Here is a 13,132-nt window from a genome sequence, read left to right on the forward strand (position 1 = left end):
CGATGTACCTACCTAGTACCTACCGTTTTCATATTTGAGATAAGAACGTTTCATTATAATGTTTTTATATCTGTGGAGAAGGCACACTAGCGATTCGAAAATATCAGAAACTCCCGAGAATGTTCTTCAGATCGTTTTTATAATTTCTCTTAAAACGATTAAGAATTCCCTCAGATTTCCAAGAGAAATTATAATATATATATATTATATCACGAGACAGTCACCCATCGCGAAGCTCAACCACGATAGAGGGAACCTCCCAACACGATCCACAAACGCCGCCACTGGTTTGACCATTTGAGTGTGCATGATACCTATACTCGATCGCCATAATCTAACTTACTAGATACCTATGTTACTTTCAGACACTTGAAGATCACAAATCATGTATATGTTTTACAAGTATATGTCAATATAATATGTGCAATAAACATGTCAAAAAAATATATAAATAATTATAAAAAGGAAAGATCAAGTGTGAGAGGTAAATGTTTTAGGAAGAGTCCAAGTTTTTTTATCATTTAAATAGTCGCTAATTGTGTAATAAGCATTAGCCATCAAAGCATTTTTAATATATGATAAAATTTTGGCATTGGCCTCTAAAGCGAGTTTATTGAACAATTTTACACTTTGACCCACGAGGGACCGGCTAGCATTTTAAAGTCGGGATCTGTTCATACAAAGTTTATGCCTATTGCGAGTGTTTACACTGTTAACATCGCTCAATGTTTTATACAAGTGTAAGTTAGATTTAACAAAAATAAGTACGTCGAAGATGTACTGAGATGCAACAGTCATAATATTTATCGATTTGAATAAATCTTGCAAGATATCCCTTGGCTTAATAAAAGCTCATAAATAAAACGAATTGCTCGTTTCTGTAAAACAAATTTTTTTCCTATATCAGCTGCATTACCCCATAACAATAATCCGTAAGACATTATGGAACTGTGTACCCATTCTAATACTATACCATTAACTATTCAAGGAATAACAAGTTGGGGTGCGTTTGAAAGAGAGAACTTAATACACTTCTTAATACACAGGTCTTGTCTGTGTTTAAAGCCAGGTTATTAGTTGTAAACCAACAAGCACAAGTGAAATAATGTTGCTTACATTGTTATAATTTCAACTTTTCCTATCAACTTTAAACAGTAGTGACGTGTCGTCAACAAATAAAATTACATCACACAATTGTTGGGCAAGACAAGGAAGATCATTTATATAAACTAGAAATAGAAAAGGACCAATATGCAGGCGTGCCTCAAGATGCAGCCTTGAGGCACGCCCATGTGCACAGGAGCGCTGTTAGAGGCTGCTTGTCTATCTTCTTAAGATAGTACATCAAGGGCCGCTCCAGTGACACAATAGAATTTAAGCTTATTTTTCAGTATGTTGTGGTCGACACAGTCAAAAGCTTTTGAAAGGTCACAAAATACACCTATAACATCCTGTCCTTCCTTTGCAGAGAGCGTAATGCTCCGCAATGAGGCGGCGGAAAGGGAGAGGGAGGATACAACCGACCTCCCCATTCGCCGCCGGCGCACAGGGCGCAGGAGGCGGGCATACGCCCTGCACCTGCTGCCCCCACAATAGGGCCGGTCTGGTGGTGGAAACGGGATTTCCCGTCGCCCGGCATAACGGCCCCCGGGTAGAAAGGCGCGCCCATGCCAAGCGCGCCTTTACCCAAGCGGGTAGAACTGAAGGCTGACGAGCCGTCCCGCTGGCCGCTCTCCTCGGAGAGCCTCGAGCCGAGGCCGCCGTGGTAGCGGCCGCCGCGCCGGGGCTGTGGAGCGAGAGTAGCACATGGTCCCGGCACAAATGCGGTTGGCGTTGGCATCGTGTGGTTTTAGTGGGTTCAAGTCCCACACACCTGTCCGGCTTCCCGTGGCCGGATGGACGGGACGAGGGTCTTTCCACGCGTTAAAAAAAAAAGGTAGTATAGAAATGGGTCGGTAATTAGTAGGATCGTTTTTAGCGCAATGTTTGAAAAGAGGTATAATTTTGCCGATTTTCATGAGGTCAGGGAAAATTCCATCTGAGATGCAATTATTGAATATAATAGTTAACTGGGGAGCAATCAGATCAATAATAGTGCTAAGCACTGAGACAGATATACCCCACAAATCCTCGGAAATATGTCTAAATCGGAAGGTAGATTTAGAATCAGAGGCATTTCTTTGTTATAATAATTATAATTTTAATAATAATAATTTCCAAGAACAGAGTCTCAGCGGCACATTCACAGTTATTACAAGAATATTTGCTATATCCTGTGGGCACATTGCTAGACAAAATGGTGGAAAACCTACCTATTTACGTTATGTCATTTACGTTATAATATTTTAAAAAAGGTTTTGGAGTGTCATCCCATAGATTTAGATAGAGGGCGTGCGGGTTTCACCACATGTTTTTATACCTGTGAGTTTCACCCTGTTATAGAAGTTCAAAAGTACTCTTAGCTAAGATCTTTAGATATTGTTCCGAGGCTAAAATATCACTTTTGTCACTTGCATCTACCTAGTAAATCCTTACTGAGCTCGCTGTAGACTATAGGTTTTTTACCTTGTCTAGGTTGTTTGTTGACGACCTCGGTGGCGTAGTGGTAAAGTGCTTGCCTCTGAACTGAGAGGTCTCGGGTTCGCTCTCCGGTCGGATCATAATGGAAAATGACCTTTTTCTGATTGGCCCGGGTCTTGGATGTCTATAGGTATATATGTATTTCTTATAAAATATAGTATCGTTGTGTCCCATAACAAAGTTTCGAACTTACTTTGGGGCTATCTCAATCTGTGTGATTTGTCCTAATATATTTATTTATTTATCTCAAGGAAGAACAAAGTTCTACGGCTGGGCTGATGCCTTGATCTGTCTATCAGAAATCCCTTTGTCTTTCCATGGCCTTTCCATATGAATAAACGTGACCAAAAAAAATGTCTATAAAAAATGCATGCACTTAGCTTACTAAATCCATGCATTTCTGATAGACATAGATTAGTACTAATTCCGCGCAGAAATGTTCTTGCTTTTATTCGCGCGCGGTTTTTTTTTAATTTTACTAACTCCTCCTAGTCTAGGTATGGTATAGGCATCGAAATAATAATAAACCCACGAATAGGACAGGCTATGTTGTGATACACATTTGCAGCTAATATCTACCTACGATTTTTAGGACATAGACACGTATTTTATACTTCCATAGCAATTGACTAGCTAGGTCGATCGTAAGGAACTGTATCCCATGGAATTAGTAGGTACCTACTACGGTACGGAGTACCTACTAATTCCATGCTTTATCCTTCTACTGACGTCGATGACTGTTGATTCAAGATAAACAAGGTACATTAAATATATTTCAAGTTTAAAAAAGAAATAAACACTTTAAGCGATATGATGGTTTTTTAATTCAAATTCATCTACATTTATTTCATTTCCATATTTTTTTCTCTTAAAGCAATTTTTCCAAATTTCGTAAAAGCAAACGGTGGCTTGAAATCTGTAGCAAACTAGTAAAGGCACGGATACATGGGTAATAAGCGTCCATGCCCAAACACCAAAAAACTCCATCTAAAAATAAATTGAAAGTTTATGGTAATATTTTTATGAATAAAATGTAATTCATAAAATGGATCGATTTTACAAGGATTATAAATAATTTATTTTATTATGAGTTCTTCAAAAATGTGGTGGCTTTTCTTTTTTTTTAATATTTCGTGGCCTTCGACATTGCAACTCTTGGCTCTGTCTACCTCGTAAGGGATAAAGACGTGATAAGTACCTACTGTATCTGTATCTTCAAAAATAGGTACTTACCTACTTAAAGTAAAAAAAAAATATCAACCTGTAGAGGATGGAATTCCGCTCTGGCATTTTTTACTCTATTAAGAAGCCAAAGAGCGAAGTTGCCAACAAGAAGGAAGGTGACGAGCTGTCGTCCCGGTCGATGGCTGATGGTGGTCTCCACACACCTGCGGCACCAGGAGTCCAGGATGAGCAGCGTTTGGCAGGAACTCTGTACAATAGCACAGAGGGGTGACAGGATCCTGTAATACAAAATTGAATTGAAAAAATATACTTACTGGAATATTTACGATCTGATTGTAAAGTGAACACCCAGAGTTGAGCACATTTAATGCCGGCTAGACATTATGGCCGAACTCGGACATATGTCGATGCGAATGCACAAACATTGCGTAGTTTGTATGGTAGCTTTTTTTTACCGCAATGAAAAACCAGCAATGTATACCGAATTTGTCAAAGATCGTTAAAAAAAATCACATTCAGGGAATTTTTCTTGCCTAAATCGCTGCCATATGTTAAAATTAATATCAGCGTGATTTTCAGGAATTGTCAAACTAATTAGAATGGATTAGTATATAAGTAAGGTAGGGAGATCTGGAGGAGGATGATCCAAGACATAAAGAACATCATAAAAATGGTCCACATTAGTAGTATAAATATATTAGGACAAATCACACAGATTGAGCTAGCCCCAAAGTAAGTTCGAGACTTGTGTTATGGGATACTAACTCAACGATACTATATTTTATAACAAATACATATATACATAATTCAAGGTCCGGACAATCAGAAAAATTTTCCATTTTCCATCATGACCCGACCGGGGATCGAACCCGGGACCTCTCGGTTCAGAGGCAAGCACTTTACCACTGCGCCACCGAGGTCGTCAATAGTATACATAATTACTAGTCAAACTATACAGGGTTATGTTTGATACCAATCAAACGCAAAACCTAAAAGACTACTTGGGTACATCAAAACAAGAAACTTCTAGGTACGACTTTTCGTAATTCGTAATTTTTTCATTCATATAAAAAAATACAATCTAATTTGCGATTCTACACATCTTAACTCTATGTATCTAATAGCCAAGCAACACGAGACAGTACAGACAGAGCGTTATATAGCAGAATCGAATATAGAGTTAACGTTTTATACGATTAGTCTTAGAACAAAAGATGTTAGTCTCTATGTACCTTATGCGCCTTTGGAAGGTTATGCGTTAGATACCAGTAACCCTGTGTAAATACGTGTTCTAAAATGAGTAGTGAGTACCCAATAAAAGTATCAACTTGCCTAGTAGCCCTCCTTCCTTCCGGGTATCGTTGTATGACGAATCCTGCGCCGATGATTTGGAACAGGTAGTAGAGGTAGACTCCGAACTGCGTGACGAGCAACAAGGAGTGCTCCAGAGGCAAGGAGGGCACGGTGCGCCGCAGCGGCAACCTTCTCATGCGTTGCAGACAGGCGCCAGAGCCCAGCGTCATTACGATGAATAGAACTGTTTCCCATATGTTTATCTGAGAGTAAACGAGTGTGTTTATTTTTCATTTTGCGTACTCGTAAAGTATGTTATATCCAAATAGGGCAGGAGGTGGACAGGAGTCACAGGTAGTAGGGGTTAAAAAGTTATAGATGTAGGGGCGGGATTTAAAAATAGAATTCTTTGGTAAGACCTCCGAAATCGGTCCTAAACACATATACCTACATATGTACAACACATATACTTGCATACTTAATTAAGAAATTAAAACATGAGGAAATAAATAGTAGCATTTTTAAAGAGAGTTTTTTTTAAACCCGGTATGAATTAAAATATATAATATATGTTATCATCAAGACGGCTTGCACTGAAGACTAGCGTGTTCCATATTACAATGCACCTCTATATAAATACTTCTTATCTGGAAATTGATTCCTTCCGGACCTTGGATAAGGTTCTTGGTACAAAAATAAGTTTTAACCACCGGACACAAAACTTAATTTGGATTTTACCAAAAAATAGACAGTGAAGACATGACCGAGAACAACTCTACCTGCAACAACGCCAGTTCCTCATGCTTGCCATTCTGGAACAGCCCGTTGAACAGCATGAGGCTGACGACCGTGCCGGCCAGTGTGGCGACCCCCGCGAACAGACCCTTGTGAGCGCTGCCGCAGTCCACGGAGAAGTGCTTGCTGTACTTCACGCGCTCGCAACATTGTTTGGCGTCTTTGTTCAACGAGTGAGCTACCTTTTTCACAGATCTCTGAAATGTAATAATGATATCTAGGCGAATGTTGCAAAGAAAAAGTTAATCTCAGTAACTTAAAAATTCCAGGTAGGTAATCATTATATGATATGTATCATGACATAATATAAGTAAATTAAAATAAAAAATACATAAATTTATTTAAGTAAAATAATTATTGATATTGTTTGTTATGAATAAGAAAGTTGGAGTGGTATAAGAATTTTAATAGGTGTTAGGTACACCTACCGACAAATTTATAAGATTTCGCCAATGAAAATATTTACTCACCAATCCCGGTACAGTGCACAGGTCGTTCCATATGACCACCAATATTACGGAACAGAGTAGGCTATACTCAACTCCACAGTTCCTTAAATAGGGATTGACACTTCTTATCAAGGGGGTCACAATATCCGAGACATTACAGCTCCAATTTAAATCAATTGTGATGTTGTCATTCAGGCCAGGTGTTGTAGACTGTGTTTCGATGAAAGTTGCATTATCGCTTTCATCGCTTATGATAGTTTTGTAGCCTGCTGTGATGTTGGCATAGCGCAGGAGAGTCGGCCTCTCGTATGCGACGGCTACGATGTCGTCCCTCGTCTCCTGGATGACGACATTGAACCACTCACACACGTTTGTGGCTATCAGATGCATCAGCCCGAACCTGTCTAGGATTACGCCTCTCATGCGATCCAGTTTCTGAAATAATATTGTTTTTTTTTTTGTTTTTTTTTTTGAGTGAATCGGTTAACGTATAATTAATTCTGCCAAGTATATACACAAATAGTCTTACACAAAATGAAATATGACGTGCGACGAGTACGTATATACATATATATAACAACTTTCGTCTCAACTTCATCAAGTATTAAATGTCATCTCAACTTTGCATCATTTAATACTTTTTTGTAGGTGGGAAAATACAAAAATATTGATAAGTAAAAAAAATGCACTAAGCAGCTAGCTTTAGCTTGATACAAAAATACACTAAGTTCGGTATATAGACCATTGGCCTTTTGCTTTTTTCTATAATAGTTATTGTAATATTTATATTGATATTATAATTATCCTGTAATATTATTGACGACGGAGTTGGTGTAGTTATTAAATAAAAGATTAACAGTTACATACTCGTAATTCGGAGACATAAATAACAACAAACATACTGCATATGGCATACTGCATACTGGTATGCAGTATGCTATATCCAGTATGTCTGTTGTTATTTATGTCTCCTGCATGTATTAAGCTACATATCTGTTGCCCGTAGTTCCTCCCGTGGTAGTCTATGTTTGACCACGGGTCATTACTACATTTCAGATTTTGATGAAATTTTGAATCTTTTAAAAAATTGGATATTTCATCAATCTACCCAGTGGCTTAGCCGTGAAAGTGTGACAGACAAAACATGCAGACAGACTTTCGAATTTATAATGTATGGATGCGTAATCATACCCACATCTGTATAAGAAAATATAAAGACCGTCTGCGCGACCATGAACAAGATTCTGAGTGCAGGTTTGACGGCGACGATGGCCATCCGGCAGTCGCCCGAGAGGTCGAAGTACTCTCCGAACTGCAGGCACGAGTAGATAATGGACCCCACGCCGAAGCCCGCCACCCCCATGTGAAGGTAGAAACTGCCATAACTTGTGCGTTTCTCCACCTCTAAGAAAACATTTAATTTTGTTGACAGTTGAAGCTTCTTAGTTAGGTATATAAGTAAAGGCTTTTTAAACAGCAGTCAAATTGTCACAGTAGGTTTGGATGATGAAGTAGCGAATGTCTCAAAAGAAATATTAAATTACAGTTACAGAAGAATCGTTGCGAATTTTTGTAGTTGAAATTTTACCTTCTTTACATTAAATATTGTAGTTTTATTATTTTGTACAATAATATAATACATTTTTAAGATGTTGTACCGGTACATGTATGTATAAGTACTACGAAACACACACATTTTGAAAATTTGCCAAGTGTTTAAAAAAATCAGTTTTATTACAAATTCAGTTTTAAGTATTTAAGAGAGATCGTTATCGAATAGGCTAAACTATTCGGTATATTCACTCTAACATTTCACAACAGATAACTTAATTAAATACTATACCATTTTTATCCTTTTTCGCTATTCGAAGATGGTAGAAAATGTAAGCAAGGAAGGACATGCTGACTAGATACAAGTACATTGCGAAAACCTGAAACCAATAGCGCAACATGAGGACCTACTTGTAAAATTTTTGCTCTGCTTAAAAAATACATTTGTTAGGCAGGAATTAGGTATAGTAACTTTTTTGTTGATCTATCAATATACTAAAACTTACTTAGGATTAACTAAACAAAATGTTAGTTAAGCAGATTCACATTTGCAATTGGCAATAAAACTGGCATTGAAAATACAGGCTGTGCCAATATTTCTTTTTGCACGATAAAATAAAAAAGTCTAGATATTTGAGATGAGACCTTCTAAATATATCTAATTATAGTTAATGAATACTTACGTCAGATGTGATGTTGGTGTATAGTTCATTTTGTATGGTGCTTGTTACGGGGAATGCTACACCTAAAATTATTAATAATTTAGCGTAAAACGCTGAGAGCACTACTGTCATTGATTCACTGAAACAATTTGAAATATCGAATTAATTAATCAAATGACGAATACTGAGCGAATTTAGTTTTAGTGTGCGCTTATTTGTTGGGCTTATTTTAGAACATTGCTGATATCAGGAATATCATTAGGTCATTAATTAACTTGATGAGCCTTTTATGATTTATGACTGTAATTGGGCGTTTGTACGTATGTGTTCTATGTTTCACTTCGGTTAGTACTTCAATTGCCGATATTAACAAGGCACACAGTTGATTCAGTTCCTGGTCACTGACCAAGTTTTCCGAGGTACCTAACGAATGATAGTGCCAGCATTAGTAAGTATATTTACAGATAATCAAGTCAATAGAAAAAATACTATAAAATAAAAAATGTATATACAGTCAACAGCACATCCTCCTACCCAAATTCATTGCAAACTCGCCGTTATTACCGCGCCATAGAGGTTTATGCAGGAACGTACGATTAAAATACAAAAATGTAAGTGCACATACTCGGCATGGGACAATGTCTGCCGTTGAGGCTTCGCTATAGGAATGTTGTCAACACTGGAGTTGCTACTAGTGGGCGGCACCACACTCAGCCGTGGCAAGGAGTGTGGTGGATGTTCTCTGTAACAATATTAAATACATTCCTCTGTGAGACTGCTTCTGTGGGACTCAAGCAGTGTAGTTCAGTATTCAATCAGAGGAGTTGTAGTGTCGTAGGTCAGGGATGTAACCCAGTTGTGTAGAAATGAATCAAAAGATGGGCCTAGTATTCATATATCGACACCTATATAAGTTCCGCTATCACTGACACTTTCAGTATTTATAAGAATACAGAAGCTTATGTATGACAAGCCAAGCTACTACTACAACAGTCAAAGGTTACCTGGGTTGTTAAATATGAGAAATTCTATATTGGATACCAATTTAGATAAATAATTACTGAGGAATACATATGAACGTTACTACTTATCCTTGTACCACTTAATTTATTAGATGGTGTTAAAATACAATATAAAAATATGCCAGGAAATTGCAATGATTCTGAAAGCTACACAGATGTACATACAAGCGTCAAGGTTAAAATATCCCTATAGAATTTGATGATAAAACATTACGCAATATAAACAAGATCTTCCTTTATAATCACGATTAGAGCAACTAATATTCATAGCTGTCGACAATAAAATAAAGCAGTCGCTGATATAACGTTACAAGCAGCAGTTGTTTTGTTTAAACGAGCATTTATCGTCTAATAGTGGTTTTAATGATCCCGTCAGCTCACCTTTCATCCTCAGGCACTGCGACTAGGGGCTCTGAGCGTTCCCGCCAATCTTTAACAGTCTGGTTTGATTTCTCCTTATTTTTCATCATAATTTCAATAGATATTTATTAACAAAATTTAACACAACTAAAGAAAAGGTGTCGATACGTTAAATGCAAAGAATACACTGCTTCAACAATGCTAAAGTGAGTAACGTGAATGTATGTCTAAATAATTAGTTGTGATTTGTGAGACGACTAATGTGTCACATGTATATGGATCTGCGTACTTTCAGTGGTGGATAAGGTTAAAATAGTTTTCCAAGGTTACGTATCAGATTAGGTGATTGACGTTAAAGGTGTATTAAATGATTGAGATGTATTTGTGTTTTTAATTTTAGAATATATTCCATATTATAAATCACAACGTAAAGTTTTCCTTTGTGGTGCGCACGACGCCACTAATGACAAACCATCTACGAACTCAATATATTTAATAATAACATTATTGTCTACTGGTGAGGCTATGTTGTGTGATACAACTGACACATATTATTTAAATGTGGTAAAATTAGGTGTCATTTTATGCGAGCATCTTCACTCACATACAAATGGGTTTCTCTTGGAAAACCATGCTTATTTTTGGAACAATATATGTCCAATGATTTTTTCCACGTATAAAATTTATTAAATTGTATAATACTTTTAGATCATGTGTGTCAAGTTATTATAAAAATACCTATATGAATAATATTTTACAGGTACCTAATATAAAAACTTGAAATTTATAGCGTAGATCTTTATAAAATCTAAAAGTACTATATCATCTGTGTGTGATTGCGGTTTCATTCTTGAGCTGTACCGTAACACGCTCATACCAGGTTTACTTAAAATACGACCAAGCACGGATTATAAATTTACATATAGGAGAGGTTTTATTTTCCCGGTGCATCTGCCGCTTGCTGTCCTCACAGGTAATTAGCGTCCCCGGTGTCACTTTCAGACGGTCCTCCTAACGAGGTACATACCCCCCCCTCCTCCATCACCGACCACTTCTTATACGCAGCCGTGAGATTAATTAGAACTTCAATTACAAACGATCTCGCGACCTCGACTTTTTATGTTATTGAGCTTCATTTACCTACACGTTGATATGTTGTGGATCTTAATCCTTGCTGGAATTTTCCTGATTTTCTGAGATATTATAATATGTTACATATATATAAAATACATATTTCGTGATCAGCTATTTTACTGCTGGGTCATCGTCCGTCTTTATCGACGGAATAAAAAATGAAGGGGCATGACCCACTACGGGGCCCCAATGTGAATTGGTGGACGGACATATTATACAGTATTGGAAAGTTAAGCAATATTATGACAAATATTCTCTTCTAAATCATCGTCATCTGTTTAGATTTCCGTGCCTCAACTCAATTTAAACGGAACTTTCACAGGTTAATTTCATTGCCTAAATTAGATGTGGAAGTAACATGTACCGGTTATGGCGAATTTTCCGTTCCAAGGCCGTGCTGCTTTGCTTGCGAGGGTGAAAGTGGTGCAGCCCGTGTTCGTAATGGTGATGTGCGTGGTCATAATGCTGAAGGAGTCCAGACTCGCGATGTTCATGAGACGTGGAAGGCCTCGGCTGGGTGTCTGCGGTCCTGAAACACTTGTCAACTTTTTATTTTCAAAACTATGGAAAGAGAACAAAGTAATAAAAGTGTGATTTTGACTAGTATGATATGTGTTTGGCTATGTGACAAGACTGATTTTGTTAAAACTACTGCTCAATTATGGATGACCAGAAAAATATGTTGCTTTTTAAACCTTTTTAAAAAAGCCACACTATATTTGATTTTTTTAAATCGGTCCCTCCATAATTGAGCTCAAAGAAACAAACAATAAGTAACTAAGTTAATGGTTAGTTTAAACAAATTTTGTAACTAAGTAAAGTTTTGTTTTTCTGTCTACATTGCATTCACACTTCTCATAAATTTAATGAAGTAATTAGTGAAGTCATGACTGAGCATGACAATAAATATGCTAATTATAAATTTAACTCTGGACTAATAGAAAAGTTGATATGATTGTTTATATATGTAGATAATTATATAAGATTGTTTATTAATTTAGGTACCTACATCATTTTATAAACAATCATACATTATAGTACATAATAACCAATAATTGTGTTGTAAATCTTGATAAGAATGTAATATAAGTTCAAGAATATGATAGACGATCATAGGATATACCTGCAGAATGAGAGTAAGGTACCCATGCAGTAATCTTGGTCTACATCTGCTATCTATTTTTATTTCTTAAAAAGTCAGATTTTTACTTACCACTCTGCGTCCTCGTCGATGACGTCTTCCATCTTCGTCCTGAGCATTTGCAGTGACATCGTTAAGTAAATTATCATTGGCAAACTCTTCGCTCGCGTTATCGGCTTCTTTGAAATTCCCGTACATTATTTGATATAAGTGTTCAACGGAGGCTGTGTACTATCTGACACGCGGATTCCTTATCTATAATTTGGGAAGCGCTATAAAACAAACAATGATGCAAGCCTTGGTTTATGGTTATGTTCATGACTAAATTACAAAGTATATTCATGAAGTTCATTGAGTCAACAATGAGTAATTCGTAGGGAGGTGAGTCATCACCATAGAGAAGTTTGGTGTTTGAAGTGACTGACCGATTTTATTGCACTGATTCAAACTGATATGGTTATCATTTTGAGATGTTCCCTATCGCTGATATATGCCATTAGAATAAAGGTGAAAATAAAATACAGCCGCTGCTTTTCACGTACTTTAAACGAGAATTTCTTTCGTATATGTACCTAGCTTATTCCCGCGGCATCGCCCGCGTGACTATGTATCATATATATTTTAATTACCTATTTCACCCTCATAGAGATGCAATTTTCAATTATTGCATTATTATTGTTTTACTAAGTAGATCCTGTCAAATTTAAATAGAAATATATTTATTTGTAACATAAGCAGATGATACATTTACATAGAGATGAATACACCAAACATGGAGTATGTTTGGTGTATTCATCTCAAAAGGTATCCGTTCATCTTTCAGCTAGGTTTTCCAGATTTGTGTGATGTTTCAGTGAGTGTTTTTCGCTTTTATATTCGTATAACTATAAAGTTGTTAGTTAACTACAGCTGGTCTCTACGAAGTAGCTCTCACGATTTTCTTGATCTTTTGTGTTTTAA

The 13,132-nt window shown here is 36.8% G+C and overlaps 1 protein-coding gene across 5 annotated transcripts; it reads right to left on the reverse strand.

The window, feature by feature from the left end:
- Positions 1-3,381: 3,381 nt before the first annotated feature.
- Positions 3,382-12,925, reverse strand: LOC128669508 (proton channel OtopLc-like). Of its 5 annotated transcripts, none has more exons than XM_053744402.2 (12): positions 12,802-12,925; positions 12,245-12,444; positions 11,396-11,568; positions 9,141-9,257; positions 8,537-8,654; positions 8,146-8,233; positions 7,498-7,706; positions 6,324-6,737; positions 5,838-6,050; positions 5,098-5,321; positions 3,842-4,043; positions 3,382-3,567 (listed from the first exon to the last, which is right to left on the reverse strand). In XM_053744402.2, the coding sequence occupies exons 2-12, from the start codon at positions 12,368-12,370 to the stop codon at positions 3,382-3,384; spliced, it is 2,070 nt and encodes a 689-aa protein (XP_053600377.1). In that variant the 5' UTR covers positions 12,371-12,444; positions 12,802-12,925. The 5 variants fall into 5 exon arrangements, with proteins under 5 accessions (XP_053600377.1, XP_053600379.1, XP_053600378.1 ...); XM_053744404.1 differs by having other exon boundaries at positions 12,245-12,427; positions 12,802-12,922; XM_053744403.2 differs by lacking the exon at positions 12,802-12,925 and having other exon boundaries at positions 12,245-12,454.
- Between the last annotated feature and the right edge of the window lie 207 nt (positions 12,926-13,132).

Source organism: Plodia interpunctella, chromosome 4 (genome assembly GCF_027563975.2).
Source record: "Plodia interpunctella isolate USDA-ARS_2022_Savannah chromosome 4, ilPloInte3.2, whole genome shotgun sequence".
Classification (NCBI taxonomy): Eukaryota; Metazoa; Arthropoda; class Insecta; order Lepidoptera; family Pyralidae; genus Plodia; species Plodia interpunctella.